Source organism: Numida meleagris, chromosome 2, assembly GCF_002078875.1.
Source record: "Numida meleagris isolate 19003 breed g44 Domestic line chromosome 2, NumMel1.0, whole genome shotgun sequence".
Taxonomy (NCBI): domain Eukaryota; kingdom Metazoa; phylum Chordata; class Aves; order Galliformes; family Numididae; genus Numida; species Numida meleagris.
Window position 1 is genome coordinate 116,724,404 of NC_034410.1, and position 19,424 is coordinate 116,743,827.

The 19,424-nt window shown below is 40.7% G+C and overlaps 1 protein-coding gene across 2 annotated transcripts; it reads left to right on the forward strand.

Moving 5' to 3' along the window:
• On the forward strand, positions 415-8,132 carry LY96 (lymphocyte antigen 96). 2 transcript variants are annotated; one of them, XM_021388468.1, is made up of 5 exons: positions 415-1,761; positions 3,357-3,446; positions 4,510-4,638; positions 5,732-5,761; positions 7,577-8,132. In XM_021388468.1, exons 1-5 carry the CDS (start codon positions 1,668-1,670, stop codon positions 7,609-7,611), a joined length of 378 nt encoding a protein of 125 aa, XP_021244143.1. In that variant the 5' UTR covers positions 415-1,667; the 3' UTR covers positions 7,612-8,132. The 2 variants fall into 2 exon arrangements, with proteins under 2 accessions (XP_021244143.1, XP_021244141.1); XM_021388466.1 differs by having other exon boundaries at positions 608-1,761; positions 5,732-5,784.

Genomic DNA, 19,424 nt, shown 5'->3' on the forward strand with positions numbered 1-19,424 from the left:
TAGTCTCGTGTAGTACAGCTGCAACAAGGCATAGCAGGGGATACAGGGGTTTCCCCAGTGTCTGTATATACCACCAGGGGGGACTCCTTCCTCATCTATTTCATTTATGGCTGTAACTGTGAGAGAAAACAGGTAGCTTTGAACCCGGCCTGGAAAGTCACAGGATTCAACAAAGAATTTGTCTTCATTTTAGTTGTAAGAGCTTTTATATATGACCTTGTAAATCTGCAGTGCTCTTACCCCATGTGTTCTGCAGTGAAGCAAGTGCCAGCCTGGCAGCAGAGGGGCATACATTCAGCTGGGTCATCCCATGTCAATGCCTTACAGTCAGTGCAGTCTCTCACCTACTTCAAACTGGCCTGTGACTTTTGCTGGATCTGTTGAGACTTCTGTCAGTTGTGGCTTGTTCTCTGGCTGATCAGACTCACTCCAGATCGATGGCCAGAGCTTTGTGATTTAAAAGAAATCTTTTCTTTTGGCACAGGTATGAAGTAGCTACTCTTTAGTGTCTGTTTCATTATTACATTTATTTTTCCAGCTACTACAGCCTTCTGATTTATTTTAATTTTTTTTACTCACTCTGATAATTTTAAGAAAGAAATGAACATTTGGAAACACAACTATTACTGTTATGGTTGCAAATGGTTTGTATGTTTTATAGTGTCCTGTTAAACAACAGCTAAAGTCTGCGTGAGGTGTATGTACACTGGGTATGTCAGGAAAACTGTATAATGTTGAAGTCATAGAATGGGTTGGGTTGAAAAGGACCTTAAAGGTCATCTGGTTCCAACCCCCCTAACATGCTGTGTACTGACAAAATGTTCAGTGTTTGGACTCAGTGCTCCTGTACAAATTGTGTGGTGCAGCTTCTCTGCTAGAGATTGCAGTGAAGAGCATGAGAAGAGGTCACAGAGTTAGGGGGAGGGGCATGGAGCTCATTAGTAGTAATTTTATGGATTTCTAAGGTTGTTTTCACTAAGAAGTTATGCGTCACAGTTATGTGACAGATGCAGTTTTGAAGGTAGTAGCTGACGTAGTGCAGAACATCAGTGGTTCTGGTCACTAACACGTTAGCTGGTCACATTCATCTCCATCCTTACCAACTTTTGGAAATATATCATCTGATTAGACTTGTCCATAATGTCTGAGTTCTCTTATGGTATGACAAGCTGTGTAAGAAATTCATTGTGAAAACATGCAAGAACTATTGACTAACACACCAGTAGGAGTGGACTCGGTTTTCATCATTTGAGTGTAACTTTTCTTTATTATGTACAGGAAACCTTGTGAGCTTGTGAAATCAAGCCTTAACGACAGTTGCTTCTGTTGAGTCAGCCCCACTTGCCTTTTACATTCTTCTGGTAATCGTATTTTTAGTTTCTCTCACTTCCTCATTTCACAGTTTTCTCTTTCATTTTTTCACTCGTGACATGAGCTGTGCTGTCTGGAGAAGATGTAACAAAGGAGGCAGAAATTCTTTTTCTTCACGAAATTTATGATGAAGATAACTGATAGCACTGAATTAGGGTTAATTAAGATTGCAGAGAATTTGACAAAATAACTGCGTATTCCCTGGAGACGAGTGAGAAAGAATGACCCTGCTGAATTTTCGTTCCTCTTTCTCCAAAATGAAGCATTCCACCCAATACCAATCAAAATAAGTCAATATGTTTGAGTTTGTTTTTTTCATTTTGTTCACTCCTGGAGTCAGTGGATTTTTTTGTACATCGTCAGATCTAGAACTGTCTTATACTTTTTGTGGTAAGTAGAAAATAGCTTAATCTTTTCTTTCTGGTGTGTGTACAATAATTACATTTGTCTAAGGCAATGTGAGCTTTCACTTCCGTATGTTTCTTGGATGAATACAGTAAAATGTAAACGAGAATTTCCGCTGGTGTATATTTCTGTTATTAATCACTCTATTATAAGAATTATACTGCATAGATGTAAATATTACCTCAATGGTGGCTTGCAGTAGCTAAGAGAGAAGATGTTCACTACTAAGTAAAGAAAGCACGAGGCATATTTTGATTCAAGAAAAACTGGAAGATGGGAGCTTTGAATTTGGTTTGGAAGTTTGGTATTGTATAAATCTAGCTAATCTTTTACACTCAAAATACTGAAAAAAAGGCTGTCTGTGAGACTGTGCCAGGCTGGGGCTCAGTGCAGCTCTGGGGCAGCAGCACAGCCTCTCTCCTGGTTGCTTGCTGTCTCTGAGCAGTAGGCCATTGGATCTGTGTAGTTTACTGTTTTTTTTTCATCAGTTCTGCAGCAATGAGGCAATGAGGCTGTGAGGGCCAAGCAGGCTCCGTGTGCACCTGTGAACTCAATGACAGGAAAGCAGGAATTTTTGGAGATATGTTGCAAGGAGAACCATGTCTATGTGCATTACCAGCATGTATCAAGAATGTTTGCTTCGGGTACTTTGCTTTCCATTAACACTCATTTAAAAAAATGTAACGAGTCTATCTTGGATATCAGGAAAAACTTCTTTACAGAAAGGGTTATTAAGCACTGGAACAGGCTCCCCAGGGAGGTAGTTCAGTCACCTTCCCTGAATGTGTTTAAAAACCGTTGGGATGTGGTGCTCAGGGACATGATTTAGCAGTGGGTTGTTAGAGCAGTATGGTTAGGTTGCGGTTGGACTTGATGATCTTGAAGGTCCTTTCCAACCTGAGCAATTCTATGATTCTATGATTCTAAAGGTGGTTAGGCCTAAGCTTGCAAAATGATCCTTTGAGATGGTGTGTTTTCTTCTCCATTTGTCTATTGTAATTTCCTATACGCAGTTAGGATAAGAACATGACTGCCAATTAGCAGCAGTCAGTCCTTCAGCACAACCCTTGCTTGAATCCATAGAATAGAAGACAGAGATCATTATGAATCATGATGAAGTCACTGTTGCTACCTAAGGTGGCCCGCTAGCCTTGGGCAACATGCTAGTATATGCAATACACAGCTAGATTAAATAGTAATATTTTCACCAGAGGATCCTGATGGCATAATGCTAATGAAAAATGTGTGACTTTGAAAAAGGGAGAAGCATATTTTTTGTCTGTTTGAGTGCAAAACATAATTAACCCAACAAATAACTTTTTTTTACTTCTTAGTCACAAAGCAATATGATGCTCTTTTTGCTTTCTAAGCATGTAAACAATCAGAAATATCATTTATTTGAAAAGATCTTTAACATTTACTATGAATAATTAGATTGCACAATTGTATAATATATACTTTATATTAAATCTATTTGTATTGTGTTTGTGTTTATTGTAAGTGTACACATATGTACGTTTTCAGTAATTCACTGGAGAAATCTATTCTCACGAACAACATGAAATAATTTTATCCTGTAGATTCTTCAGCTCATTATTTCAAGTTTAATGTGACACCCTGCAGCATACTGAACAAGTCCGTCTGGCATGCTGCTCTTACCTGGATTCCAAGTGAGTCACTATTGCCTAGAGAATTATATTGTCCAAATGCAAAAAAAATAATAGAAGTGACGCAAGCAAAAAACTGACACTTCATCCTAAATGTCAATCTATTCAAGAGATACGTTTCTGTGATTAACAATGGAATAGATGAACTACAGTGATGGACAGAAATGATGATTTCTAAACTATCTGTGAAAATAAGATTGTTTGAATTTGACTTGTTTGAGCAGGTTGCAGAGCTCAGCACACTGGCTGGCATTGCACGTGCCAGTTTGAGACAGCTCAGGTACTTCTAGAAAAAGCAAACAAACTTTTGCTGCATACAAGCTGTTCTGGTCTGAAAAAGACCCAAGCTCTTTTAAGGAGAGAAAATATCCAAGCATGACAGGGCTATGAATATGCATACTCCAAACACTGGAAATATGGTAATGGATTGAGTGTGCAGACCTAGCTTTAAACTAATCTTTAAAATCAGTATTAAGGTGGCAAATTGTGTAATGGAACATGTGTATGGACAACGCTGTCAAACATATGGTTCAATTTTTGAGTGGTGCTGTGTGAAGCCAGGAGTTGGAATTGCTGATCCTTATCCCTTCCAGCTCGGGATATTCTGTGATTCTGTTATTCTGTGAGCTGCATCTTGAACTTTACCTGCTCAGTAAAAAGTCTGGAGCTGGGGTAAGGTTGCTTCCCCAGTAAGGTAACTTTACGATGGCTACCAGCAATCCAGACAGTTTGCTTACAATACCTGCTTAAAACTACAGGTGTGGAATCTCTCAGGGATGAGCTGTGGAGCTGAGTGATCAGTATTGTTTTTGCTGAGGAAATTAAAAGAGATTTTGAAATGTGTCATTCTAATATTTCTTAAGACTGATGCTTTTTGGTAAAATGAACCAACTTTTTTTTTCTGGAAAGAACAGTTTTCAATAAATGCATTTTTATTAGTTTTGAGGGACTCTAAAAAAATAAAAAGTTCAGAAAACAATAGTTTTTAAATCTAAATAGCATGTCTTTGTGTGTATTTTTTTCTCCTCACCAGTTACCTTTTTCTTACTTGCAATTTCTTAACTAGAAAGTGATGTTGCCTTTTTGAAGATGGTCGTCACAATCTGGTATGAAGGTGCCAGAGCATTGCACTGGAAAGACGTTCTTTGCAGTGGGACTGACGATGAATATTCTCTGTGTGGAGGGCTGAAAGGAGGTCAGTGGGAAACCTTGCCTTGCAGGCTGCAGATTGTGGCATAACCTGGCCTCTCTTTTAGTGCTTACTACCAACCAGATTTCTGAAATGACTAACTGATCAGCCCATGCGTTCAGAATTTTCTCTCTATGATCAGTTCTGCTCGCTTAGAAGGAAAACCCAGAAACATTAAGGTGAGCCTTCATCAAAGTTAGCTGTGCAATAGCTTAAGGCACTGAAAGGTGTGATAGTTCACCATTTGAGAACAAAGGGTCTAATCGCAGCTTCCACACAGGTGGACTCTAGTCAAGCCACATGGGCCAATGTGGTCACCCCTCACCTCATGACACAGGTGGCAGAATTTAGAGCAGGCAGTTCTCTGGTGGCAGAACTCTGCTAAAATTGAGTGTTTCCAAATTATACTCCTTAATGTCTTTGTAGTGTTGTTTCCATCTCTGTAAACCGGGATTAGTAATACCCTTTATTGCATTATGATACTTTTATTGCTAACATTTCTAAAATGACATGGAAACACCACACTAGACTAGACTGCACACAAAGCTCAAGAGGTTCTAGGATCGCTACTAACATATAGAACAGTTTATTCTGGTAAGTGTCTGGATGATATTTTAGAGATACTATCTATACCCACGTAGAATGTGTCTTATTAGAGAAGAGTCACTCCTATTGTACAAGCTAACCAACATTAGCATAACAAGGGCTCTGATTCGAAGTATGCAGGATATCAGTTTAAAAGTCAAAAAGACTAGGACAGAGCTCCTAATATGCGTTCCATGTTTTCCTTTTTTTGGAACTGAATATCAGCTCTCTTCAGTTATCAGTTGTCTAAGCTACCATTTCAAGTTGAATTATTGGAGTTGTCACAGTAGGATGTATTGGTAGAAGATGTTGCAGTAGCCTTCTGATTGATTTCTATTAGACAAATAGGCTGAGTTTTAGGAGATTAAAGAGGTGGAGGTTTTGTCCTTGGAAGAGTAAATGGCATTGGCAGTACTGCTGAGAGATATGCTGTATTGATTTGAAGTTATTTATGAAGTTTCATTGATGGCTTATGATTAAGTAACTATTTATGTTGTTCTTATCTGTTTTACAGAAACAATTGCAGCAGAATTTGACATTAAAGGTAAAAGAACATTGTTTCCAAAGGTACTTTTCCTCATTTCATTCAAATAGATAATAATGTTAAAAAAAAAAAAAGCATACTTAACAGAATTGTAGAATCGTATGATCATTGAATCATAAAACCATAGGCTAGTTTGGGTTGGAAGGGACCTTAAAAACCATCTAGTTCCAAGCCCCCTATCATGGGTATGGATATATTCCTCTAGACCAAGTTGTCATTGGCCATATCCAACCTGGCCTTGACCACTTCAAGGGATGGGGCATCCACAACTTCTCTGGGCAAACTGTTCCAGTGACTCACTACCCTCATAGTGAAGAATTCCTTCCTTGTACCTAATCTAAATGCACTCTCTTTTAGTTTAAAACCTCTTCTCCTATCCTCTCTGACATTCCTTGACAAAGACTCCCTCCTCACCTCTCCTGTAGGCCCCGTTTAAGTACTGAAATGCCACAATGAGCTCTCCCTGGAGCACTCTCCAGGCTGAACAAGCCCAGTTCCCTCTGCCTTTCTGTGCAGGAGAAGTGCTCTGTTCTTTTGATCATCTGTGTGGTCCTCCTCTGGACCCACTATAACAGGTCCATGTCTTACATTTACATATTTTCTGGAAAGGTAGGTTTGACTGAACCATAGTAAAGAGCAAAAGAAAATGTTAGAAAACTTTCTTGTGCTTGAAGTGACAAGTCCAGAATGGTAGCATCTCTGAAATTCTATGCGTTCAGATTATTATTCCTTTATTATTCCTCTATTTTATAAACAAAAAGACCAAAAGTATAAGTTAATGTCACTTTAATTGTTCAATTTCATTTGGTAAGTTATTGTTTCTTTTTATCTATTTGAATAGATCCATCCATATTCTTTCTGCCCATTTCACTCTTTTCCCAAGACTCTAACATTAGCCTTAGCAGCTCTATTTAACCCCACACAAATCACCAAGGAGTTCCAACTGGCACAAAATCTTCAGTCTCCCTTTAATGCAAAGTTCATGGGCCTCTGAGGAGGTTGGACATCTGAACATCTCTTCCAGCCTCAGAGCTAGTAGTAGACCGGAACTGTCTCTGCCATAAGCAGTCCTCCTACAGTTAAGGTGTTTATGGCATACCTGATGCTTCCTTATGGCTAGTCAGCTTTTACTGGAAAGCAGAAACTCTTACAAGCCTCCCAGTCTTTAGATTAGTCCAAAAAACCCTTCTGCTCCCAAGTGCTCATCACTAGTTTGTCGTATCAGAAGTTTTCGAAGGAGGTAGAGTGGAACCTGAGTTCAGCAGGGGCCATGATGATGACTTTTGTCCTAATGTATGCTAATTCTGCCTGTGCAAGGGTGTGAAGATGAGTTGCTAGACAACAGCTAACTCTAGAGTTGCGCTGCTTAATGGGTCAAACTGCAGGATGTACATGAGCAGAACTGTGGGTCTGGAAGGAATGCCCAGCTGACGCAAAGGCCAGTGTTGCTTACAGTAGTGATCACTGCAAGAAAACATGGATGAATGTCATGGTTTAACCATGACAATGAATTACAGCTGGGCTGAAGGCTCGGGTTTGGACAAGCAGGATTCTACTTGTCCAGGAGCAGCTGTTCTATGAGGGGAGGTGAGCTGGGAGCTGCTGGGAACAGCTGGGCCACCACTGCCCACACTGTGCTCAGTCAAGGCACACAGTGCAGGGCTGATCACTGTGATCAGAGGTCTCTCAAGGCCCCGGCACCATGATTTAGGATAAAGCCAAAGGGCCACTAGGCAGCTTGAGACCTCAAGGGGCCACTGTGCCAAGAATGGGCAGCATTATGTACTAATTCCTTGTTTTCTTCCTGGATTTTAGGGACATTATACAGTTATTTTACAAGCATTCTCTGATGATTCCGAGCAGAATATTGTCATGTGCTTGAATTTCACCATGATATTGAAGCAAGATGCTTTCTGAATTCAACAAACATTTCAAATAAATCCAGAGCATGGAGGGTCCTTCTGCAAACAACTGGAATCCATCTTATGAAATATCAAACACTCCAATTTTCCTGAGGTAGAACACATCAAGTTCTGTGTGGAAAGCAATGTGATGGAGTCTTATCCATTTATAACATGTCTGTGATCAGATGCTCAGCCAATATACACAACTTCCTTCTCTCGGAGCTTGGCATTCCGTTGAATCCACAGTATAACTCCCGATGGTCAGACTGAGAACTGCATTTCAGTGCCATGCCTTGAGTTAAGGAAAAGCCAAGTAGTTCAAACTATGCTAAATTAATACAAGAATTTTTAAAGATTTGAAGTACAAGAATGAGGAGTAGTCAACTTAAAATACAACAGCATTTCAATCTGGAAAAACTGTCTTTCTGTTTTTTTCCTTTTGACAATAAATTTGTTCGTACAATCAACTTGTGAAATGACTTTTCCTCTTCGTCGTTATCCTAATGTTCAACTCCATCTGCACAGAGCTGTAGCAGAGGAACAAAAAGTTGTTATGTGGCTGATGTTAACAAAACCTGAAGTGAAGAGTGTTTCCAATTGCACCAATCCAGCACAGTTCACCCGTCCACCACCACAACACAGGTTTCATGTTGTGCTGAGCAAAGAGCTAAAACTGTTTGTTGGGCAGACTCCCAGGCTGTCTCCTTCAGAAGCAGGAGGATGGTGCTTGAGCTTGAACTTTTTCTCAGTTACCAAAAGCACGTTGTAATCTATTTTCATACTCAACGTTTAGGCTCAGTGCATGAAAGCACGTTTTTTTTCCCCATTAAATGTGACCGTGCTGAAGCAGTGCGCACACTGGCCGCTGGGTTGTGCTGTACTTGACAGATTACTTCAAAGCGACCAAAACCATGAAGTCAGAGCTAATCAGCTCTTCCAGGCTGCTCAAAGCACGAAAAATTGGTGGAAGCAAAGCCTTTAAACTCACTTAACACCCAGAGACATATTTCAAATTGGGCATAAGGAAAGGAAAAATTTTAAAAAAAAGGGAAGCTTAGAAATATAAGTACTCTATTTAAAATAGTTTCAAAATAGCTAGTTTGACAATAAAAGACAAAATAAAAAAAAATAAGAAACAAAACAGCGTATGACTGGAAAGAAGAAGCCACAATTACATCCAAGTGGTGGTAGGAAACATCTGAGATACAATCAGTCCTCAGACCATCGGAGCTGCTTCTTAACATAGAGTGTTGCTGCTTGAGACTTAATCAGGTTACTAGAGCTGTAAATAGTTTCCTCTTAACCTAGAATGTCAGTTAATATGCAGCCAGAAAGACTGATAACCAGATTCTGCTTTTCTTCTATTTTACTTGTTAGTATTACCTGTCCAGGAAGCAGTCTTGCCATGATGTCCTCTTGTACCCCTTTCACCAGTGTCCAACAACCTCAAGACAAAAACTCAAAACAGATTTTAGTGTCAGTGTTCCAAGATCACTGCTGTCCTGAATAATTCTGGATATTAGATGAAGTACTATGTTTATTAAGCAGCAGGTACTAAACGTGGGAGAAAAAAAACAGTAACTGGGAATCAAATACATTCACATGCCCCATGTTTTTTCCTAAACCTGTGTTTTAATGCCTTATAGATGTTACAGACATTTACAGTACGTAGAGGTAGAACTAGAATTTCTGTATCTAAATAGAGATATTTACAGATAACCATCTGTGCCCAGCAGCTTACACTGCAGACTTTTATAGTGTGGCTCCAGCTGAAGGGCTATGGTTACACATGCCAGCAGCTAGGATTGCAAGACACAACTTTATAAAGCAAAGACCTTTCCAAGGCCTTAGGCCTCTTTTCTGCCCATAATTGAATGTTTCCACTCACTGCAGCATTGATGACGGCTGCCCTGTGCTCCCTCCTGTGAGGAGGAGGCAGAATTTCTGTAGGGTCAGGTTCATGCAGGCAACATGCTCCGATGTTGCCCAGGTACCGCAGTGTGGATGGGAAAGCTGAAGGCAGAGCTTTGCTCTCTTCCTCTTCTCCAGGCAGAGTTGCTACTGTACTTTTCTTTCTTCTGTTGTTGCCTGTAGTTGACAACATTTACCATTTTACTTGCTTCCTTTCCAAACTTTTCCTAACCCACCCTCAGGGCCCCCCAGCAAAGAGGAGTCTTTAGGACCAGGGAGATTGCTTGGACTCGGTAAAAAATCAGAATCACAGAATGGCTTGGGTTGGAAGGGACCTCAAGGATCATCAAGTTCCAACCCCCCTGCCACAGGCAGGGTTGCCAGCTGCTAGATCAAGTGCTAGATCAGGCTGCCCAGGACCCCATTCACCCTGGCCTTAAACACCTCCAGGGATGGGGCATCCACAGTCTCTCTGGGCAGCCTGTTCCAGCACCTCACCACTCTGTGAGTACAATACTTCCCCCTGACATCTAATCAAAATCTCCCCTCCTTTAGTTTGAAACCATTCCCCTTCATTCTATCACTACCAGCCTACCCTTGTGAAAAGTAGATTTCCTTCATGTTTATAAACTCCTTTTTAATATTGGAAGGCCATAATGATGTGTCCCCACAGCCTTAAACAAGCCCAGTTCCTTCAGCCTATCTTCATAGAAGAGGAGCTCCAGCCCTTGGATATTCTTCGTGTCCCTCCGCTGGACCCTCTCCAAAAGCTCCATATTTTTCCTGTGCTGGGGGCCCCAAACCTGGATGCAGTACTCCAGATGGGGCCTCACAAGGGCAGAGTAGAGGAGGACAATCACCTCCCTCGCCCTGCTGGCCACCCCTCTTCTGATGGAACCCAGGATACCATTGGTTTTTCATGCCGCAAGCACACACTGCTGGCTCAGAGTTTTTCATCAACCAGGACCACTAAGTCCTTATCAGCAGGGCTACTTTCAAGGAGTTCTTTCAGTCTGTATTCGTATCTGGGATTACCTCGACCCAAGCACAAAACCTTGTACTTGTGCTTGTTGAAGCTCATTATGTTCATAAGGGCCCACTATTTGAGTTTATCAAGGTCCCTCTGGATGGCATCCCATCCTTCTGCTGCATCAGCTTCACCACTTAGCTTGATGTCATCAGCAAACTTGTTGAGGGTACGCTCAATCCCATCATCTATGTCAATGATAAAGTTGTTAAAGAGTACTGGTCCCAAGACAGACCCCTGGGGGACACCACTCATTACTGATCTCCACCTGGACATAGAGCCATTGACCACAGCCCTCTGGCTGCAATCTTCCAAACCATTTATTATCCACTGAATAGTCCACCCTTCAAATCCATATCTCTCCAATTTAGAGACAAGGTTGTGGTGGGGGACCATGTAAAGACTTTGCAGAAATCCAGGTAGATGACATCAGTTGCCTTCCTTTTGTCCATGGATGCTGCTGCCCCATCATAGAAGGTCACCAGATTGGTCAGGCATGATCTTCCCTTGATGAAGCCATGCTGGCTGCCTCAGATCACCTGCACATCCCTCATGTACCTTAACATGTCTTCCAGGAAGATCTGTTCCATGATCTTCCCAGGCACAGAGGTGAGACTCGCTGGCCTGTAGTATCCCAGGTCCCCCTTTCTCCCTTTCTTGTAAATGGGAGTGATGTTTCCCTTTTTCAGGTCCCTGGGGACTTTGCCTGACAGTCATGACTTTTCAAATATGTTGGAAAGCAGCTTGGCAACCACATCACTCAGGTTCCTTAGGACCTGGGATGCATGCCGTCTGGACTCATGGATTTGTACACATTCAGTCTCATGAGTCGGTCTTGGACTTGCTCTGCCCTTACAGTGGGGGGGAGTTTGCTCCCCCATTTTCCACCTAGAGGTTCAGGTTCAAGGATGTGGGATTCAGGGATATGAGAATCTGGGCTGCCAGTGAAGACTGAGGCAAAGAACTCATTGTGTTGATAGTCATTGATAAAGACACGTTTAAATCTTTCCTTTTTCTTCCATTTATTGCATCAGCAAACTTTTGATTCTTTTTTTTTTTTTTGCTTCTTCATCACCTGGCTCTGTCATGGCTCAGTCAGAATTTGAATAGTGTGAAGTAAGCCATTCACTAAGTGTTTTTGCCTTCAAACATTCTGTGAAAACCATAGATTCTGACATAGCTGTACTTTGCCAGGAGTTCCAGTTAGCTGTGCAAAACTCCCCACTGTAAAACTAAATTAATCAAGGAAGGCCCAGTGTGCAGCTACTGCATGAAATACTTCACAAATATCTCCTTTTTCTCTCCCTCATTACTGTTGTTTTTAAGCGGCTGTCAGGATTTGCTGCAGATGGGAAAATCGCTTTTCTTCACCCCCTCACCCTCTGTCACCAAATATGTAATTATCAGAAGAAGCAGTTCCTGTAAAATGTGTTTTTCAATAAGAGCGCACTCTTTCTGAGCTGAGTTATTATTTGATAAAACAGGAAAGCATAGATAATTTTACACAAGAGAAGTCTTGCTGACCATGGTAACACACATCTACTGGCACCACTTGGAATGGGAACGGAAAGAAAATTCTACATAATTCAGGTATTACAAAAGCATCTCTTACTCTTCGGGAAGTTCTGGGAGGCAAAAGCAATCATTCAGCCACCAACTAGCTTGGCTGGAGAAAAGCACTCATTGTCACCTCGAGCAGATAAACTGTACTGTGCCTGGGTGAGGATCTGGACGTGGTGATGCAGGAGGTAGGTCCTGATCTGCTCTACAGGCATCGAAAGGGACAAGCAGCAGCACTGATTAATTTTTCAGATTTTTTTCTCTGCAGAAAATGCTAGTAATTTCCTTTGGAGCGCCAGTGTGGCACACTGGGCTGAATAACATCAGCTGCTGCTTCTGCCTGTGTGAGCCTGCCAGCACAGCAAGCTCAGGGGCAGCAGATGGGGATGTGACATTTGTAATGGGAAGGGATGAGGAGGGAGAGCCGGCGTGCCCAGAGAGCTCAGGGAACAGAGGACGGAGAAAGGGGCTGTGGAAGGTCTCCTTGCTTGCGTTAGAAGTGAGTGGGCTTTGGCTATCCCAGAAAACAGTCCCTGTGCACATGCATCAGGTCTGTGGATCCCAGACATGGCCTCACTGCGCGCCTGCTGTAGATGGGTACGTCCGTAACCTCTTTTCCTCCACATACATTTTTTACTGGCAAAGAAAGACTGTATATATATATATGCTTTATATATATGCATATATATGGTATACATATTTGGCCCAATAACTTATAACACTTTCCCAAAGCTTCTGCCTGCAAAAGAACTTTTTTTCTTTCTTGGGCTTTATCCTAAATAGCTGCTAAATGTGCTGTGTTTTTAAAATTATATTTCTTACTGCCATAACTAAGAAAGCAAAACTTCTAATAGCAAGCCCGGCTCTTTGCTCACAGGACAGAATGATCACTTGCTGAATATAAAGGTCCCCATGGCCCTGTTTTCCCTGTTCTGCACAAAGCCTTCATGTACAACAGAACAGATAGTTTTTCCTAAAGAGTAACTTCTGTTAGCCAGGAGCATCCACTGTGGTTTTTGTTCTCCAGCATGTTTGATATCTCTTCTGAAGAAATACTTATGCATGGATTTGGAAGTTGGATTACTTCTTATATATATTCTTTTCAGTCAGAATCCATTTAGACATTTTATCTATTTTTTTTTGTGACATAGATTACCAGTTTCAACAAAGGAAATTTTTTTAAAAAATCCATACAACAATTACAGGTAGATATAGAAAACACTGCAGATTTTCAGCATTAGTCTTTTGAAAGTAATAGAATTGAAAAACCTGCCCTTCATTTACAAGATACATAAGGGAGTAAATAATCAAAGACAACAAAATGCATACAGGAGTAAATTGTTGTTCACTTTGACCCTAAATTAACTCTGTTTTAGAATGACTTCATTTCACCTCTGAATATCAACTGAACAGACTGGTAGTTACCCTTTATGATCGTACATGGCATTGAAGAAATCTGTCCTATGTCTGGAGACGTTTCATATAGTACAATTTTCCAGGTTTCTTTAAAGCTTTAAAAAATAGATCAGCAATCATCATTAATGAAATTTGCATATATGACTGTCAGAAAAACAGACTGTCAGCAGCAACATGCCCTTCTGATTCTCCCAGATGCATATCACTGACTCTGACTGCTAGATACACAGTTGCTCTCACCTATAAATGTTTGGGAGATTTCAATATTCTAATTATGGAGGAAAGGAGATCCTAAGAAACAAACAAATGAACAAACAAAAACAACTTAAAGAAATTGCTTGTCTAGAGCAAAACTAGATATTAAAGAAAAATTACTCACAGATGACTAATAAGGTAAAAAATGAAATACATCACTTAGATAATTTCAGAATGTTATCTATGTATTTTGACCAAATAACTTAAAAATAGTGGGCTGCAAGTTGCTTAAATTTGAGGAGTAGTGTTGTTTAGAAATTAGTAATTTCAAAGAAATAGTCAAAATTGGAAGCTTCAGCAACCAATACATCTTTTTCTTCTTTATGTTATTGTCATACTGGGATTATTCAAAGATGGACCATTGTGCCAAAAAAAGTTGTCATGATTTTGTTGATAAGCTTGGAGTCAACCTGTGATAATTATACTCATATTAAGATCTACTTGGCAGTCTGCTTTGTCTGATAGGTGCAGATGCACAGCCCAGCTATAAGTAAGTGACTTTATATGCCTGTTTCTGGAATTGGTCTGTAAAAGGCAACATGAAGACTTTACAAACAGTACAGCAGGAAAAAAAATGACCTGGGGAGCAGACCAAACCATATTTTTTTTAGGGTTTATAACAAGTGAAGACTATAACAAATTTAACTGATAAGTCCTCTTTGCCCACCAAAATTTAATCCACTTGCTGCCTCCCTCCTTAGAAAGGAGTGATCACAGACCTGCAGGGTTTGCTCTAGGCTGAAGCTGGAAGTTGCTGGTGCAAGTCTTTGAGGAGTGGCATTCAGATGCCTGTGAGTAAGTCACCTGAGCACAGAGCTGAAAAGTAATTCACAGCCCATGATGACTGGCACTAGGACTTTAGTGAAATCCTCAGCCCGATTTACTAACTCCTCATGAGTCCTAATAGAGGTGGTGTCACCAAATCATACTGGAGATACTCAGTAACATATATTTTTATACATATCAATCTTAGCATGGTCATAATGCAAATGATTTTGACTGTAAATGAGAAATTTGTGATAAAACGAACGATCTTTCCTTCTAGGATGGTATTGATTCTAGTACAAACGTTATGTGATTCACAAAGCTTGAGCCTGAATTCCTGTGAATGGGAAAGGGAGCAAGGGAAAAATGCCTCAGCAAAGCCTACAGTAGCTGTCGCTCCTGGAATGGAGCAGAAACATGACTGCTCCATGTTTCTGCACTGCTCCATCAATAGTCACAGCCAGTCCAAGTGGCATTCTGCTCCTTCACAAAAAATCAGTTTTTGGGGGAAGAAAATATTGAATAAAATGATAAACATGGTTTAAACTTTGAACATGTGGAGGAAAATAAGGAAAAAAAATATAGGTGGGGTAAACAATTACATAAAATATAGAGCCATAGAATCATAGAATGGCCTGGGTTGAAAAGGACCATAACAATCATCTAGTTTCAACCCCCCTGCCAAGTGCAGGGTCGCCAACCACTACACCAGGCTGCCCAGAGCCACGTCCAGCCTTGCCGTGAATGCCTCCAGGGATGGGGCATCCACAACCTCCCTGGGCAACCTGTTCCAGTGCGTCACCACCCTCTGTGTGAAAAACTTCCTCCTAATACCTAACCTAAATCTCCCCTGTCTCAGTTTAAAACCATTCCCCTTTGTCCTATCGCTATCCACCCATGTAAACAGTCATACCCCCTCTTGTTTATATGCTCCCTTCAAGTGTTGGAAGGCCACGATGAGGTCTCCCTGGTGCCTTCTCTTCTCCAAGACAATTCAAGATAATCAATCTCCAAGATAATCAAATGCAGCAAGATGTTTTAAATATTTATAGATAAAACATTGCACTATCAGTGAGTCAGACAGCAATATTAGATTTATTGGAAAGAGGAGACTTTCTTTGAACATTCTGTCAATACAGCAGGGATGACTAAGACACCATTTTGTGAGAAGAGCTAAAATTAAGCATAAAGTCAAGGTATTTAGCAACTACAATTATAATTCTCAGTTTGTTTGTTTTTAATATTTGGATTCTTTTGGTATCTTCTGGAAGTAGCTTGTAATCAGGGTAGTTGCTTCTCTGATTGTTACTGTATAAATATTTATGAAATTAGTAAAAAAATATTTGAAGTATTCTTTGAAATATTATTCATGGCCAGATTCAAAGCACATAATAAGCATCAAGCCCCAAGAAAATGACCCCAAAATCCCTTAATTTTGTAATGGGCAATGAGATCATCCGATATCTTCAAAGAGCAGCCCAGAAATGCTACACTGCCGGGTGACTGTTGTTTGGAACAGCGTAAGATAGCTTTCTGCTGAGGATGGCTGGCAAACTGCATTGATTCTTATTTTGCACTGTGACATCCACTGTAATTCATTAGCAGCTTGGAAATCATATAGCACAGTACAGTGAGATATATTCCAAAATCTAAGCAGGAGGATTTTGCTGGAAAATCAAGCTGAAAGCGGAGCCAGAGGCCTAACCATGATGGGTCTTGGCCATAAAAATGGTCTTGATGCTTAAGATGATATTACATATATTTAACATCAAATTCAGCCTTTTTTGCAAGGCTGTTACATGCTTCTGAAGGACATCACATTGACCACAGTTCTCTGAAACAGAAGACTGTAGGCAAAGTGAACCTATTATCGTCCACCATAATGAAGTATGTGGCTGTGTTATTTAAAATATTGTAACACAGGAACATTAATGCAATCCCTAGACAAAATCATCAATGTTTCTATGATTAGTTTATCTATTTTTAGGCTAGATCTGAATGTTGAGAAACTAAGAAAAAAGCAATGCATTTTGAGGCACATTGAAGGTGAAGGTTTCCCCATTTGGTGAAGCTTTGGCCCTATTACCGGAGATGGTCAGTTACAGCAGAACAGTGGGGATTTCCACACAAACCAGGTACTGCTAATTTGTATGCCAAATAATAGAACTTATGGTATCCTAAAAGGGTACATTTTCTGAGTTGTCAAAAGAGCGTTATTCCCTTTAGGAGTATGAAAGCAATGGCATGTTTTATACTGTAATTACTCTACACATTTCTGTTGAAAAAAAGGATGTAATATTTGTCTATTTAAACCAGTAAGATAAATACTAAATTGTTGAAGAAAGAAATGGAATTTACTCTGTTTAGCCTTTTAAAATCTTGGTAACCCTTCCAAAGCTGATATGAAGCCTAAAATAAAAGATGGAGGTGGCTGTAAGTTAGTGCCTCACTTTGTGAAACCAACAACTGCTCTATGAATTACAGCGCTAGGAGAGCTTATCCTCACTGAATAAAAAAGGAGCAATCAAATGTGAAAGGAAGCTCTGTACTTGGAACCAAATTCTATGCATCCTGAAGCGTGACACAAACTTGCTTATGTCAATGAAGCCATTTTTTAGAAGGATTTTTACAGCTTGGTCCTTGGTAAGATGAATGCCTACACATAATATGTACTTGTCACTGCACTCCTGAATGACTCAAGACTAGTAACATGGCAGAAAGCCATTCACCTGTAGTCTGTCAGTTTGAATCTGTCAAACAACCAAAAGTCACTGCTGCAAGAAATTTTATGCAGAAATTTCAAACAGCGTGAGGAGAATATTAAGGCTGTGTCGTTATGTGCTCAAATTGGGAAATGCTGTCACTCATTTTTAATGTGCCCCTTTCTGCTACATCGTTATAATCCAGTCTTTAATAACGCAACCATTTATCACCTTTTAGGCAGTGCAATTCACACGTTTTCCCAAAATCTGCAGAAATCTTTGCTTTGATGAGTCTTCATGCAGTTTCAGAGTACCTTATAAGCTTATTACAGTCCTAGAGAAGGAACTGAAAAATAAGCACTCATTTGAATGGCACAGCACATCACAATCACTGCCTCATGATCAAAGTTTAGCTGTACTGGAAATGTCTTTGCTGACAATTGAGTTAAAATACCAAAGCTAGATGGAGGAATACTTGTTTAAACTATGTGGAAATCAGTCTTATATAGTCAGTAATGTTAGAAATTGCTGGGTGTAGATTAAGCTTTTACCTCCTGGGATTTTGCTGACTATCAGCAAATGAAATGCAAGAGATCTAGGTGGTCCTTTAGCATTTTCAAAGAAAATATGAGTTCTTTCAGCTTTTCAGGTGGAGGAGAATCTCTCGTAAAGATAAGTTATGTTGCCTAAACTCTCTCCCTTTAAAGGTCTCCTGATTCCTGGAAAGCTCTTTATTTGCGCATTTCCTCACCTCCCCTTGGCACATTACCTATGGCACAAAAATCTCTTGCAACACTGAGTTGTTTTTTGCCTGTCAAAGGACTCAGGATCACTCAGCTCCACACATGGGGCTGAAGTTTTGAAGAAGGTTTTGTCGCAACAGTGTCCACTGACTAAATAGTCACCTTTATACACTCATCATCAAAGGAAACCTGAACAGTAATTCATGTAGTGATCACATGTATTTCTTCTGAGACAGAGCTGGAAAGTCCTTGCAATATTAAAATTCACTGGGATTCTGACTCCTAGGCAGCACTTAAAATGGATTTGCTGTCAGGTGAAGTTTTTCTAGAGTTATTGACTTGGAGGCAAAGGTCAGATTTAAGAATTCAGCACTGAAATGAATAGAACTATTTTCTTGCTTAAAATGAGATGTTAATTATCTTACTGATTAGAACCAAACTAATTAACTTGGAGAGTGATTGAGGTCATGCAAGAAGAATTGTAAGGAAAAGCAGCATCAGAGATGCTGAGCCGCTGAGGAAGCATGTATCAGGGGATGAGAATAAGAATTCCTTACCCAAAGACGTGAGCTTAGTTTGTACGCTGTCTGTGGCTAAAGCTGCCTGTGATTACTCAAGCACCTCCTGAGCTGGATGACAAGGCCTTGGGGAGCTGACTGACCTGGCTGCAGTGGTGTGAGGGTCCATCAGCGAGGTAAGGACCTGCTGTGCTGCGTGCCCCAACCAATGTGTTGTTGCTGCACCCAAGCTGCTTTTGTGGGCACTAGCCTGGGGCTAGGTCACCTTCAGGGCCTTCCCTTTTCCCCACTCCCTGTTTGCACTGAGGAAGGAAGAGGAGGCTGTCTCATCCATTGGTACCAAAGTGGAGAGTTACCTGGATCTAGAGACAACTGTGAGCACCTCTACCCATAATTCAGCATCAGCCTGAATGTAAGGCTTGGAAATAATAGTACTCACTGGAAAGGAAGTGAGAAGCTTCTGTTGCCTGGGAGCTATCGTTTCGCTCTCTAGCAGGGCTGCTTTAAATATTAAAGAAACTAACAGTGATTCAAATTAAAAGCTACTATTAACAGTACGTACCAGTCAAGGGTACTCACGCTTTGAGAAATCAAGAGACCACAGAGAACTGCCCAAAGCTGCCTTGCATAGGTGATAAAGTTAAGTGGTACAGTGGTTGCTAGATCAATCTTATTTTAGAATGCAAAGTCCCTCCTATGTTGCCATTTGATATCATAGAATCACAGAATCATAGAATGGCTTGGGTTGAAAAGGACCTTAAAGATCACCGAGTCTCAACCCCCCTGCCAAGTGCAGGGTCGCCAACCACTACACCAGGCTGCCCAGAGCCACGTCCAGTCTGGCCTTGAATGCCTCCAGGGA

Excerpts from the sequence above, each read along its gene's own strand:
- LY96 (XM_021388466.1), top strand. The coding sequence starts at position 1,668 with ATGTTTGAGTTTGTTTTTTTCATTTTGTTCACTCCTGGAGTCAGTGGA. Across the intron at positions 1,762-3,356 it reads ACTGTCTTATACTTTTTGTG|ATTCTTCAGCTCATTATTTC; the intron begins GTAAGTAGAAAA and ends TTTATCCTGTAG. Across the intron at positions 3,447-4,509 it reads TGCTCTTACCTGGATTCCAA|AAAGTGATGTTGCCTTTTTG; the intron begins GTGAGTCACTAT and ends TTTCTTAACTAG.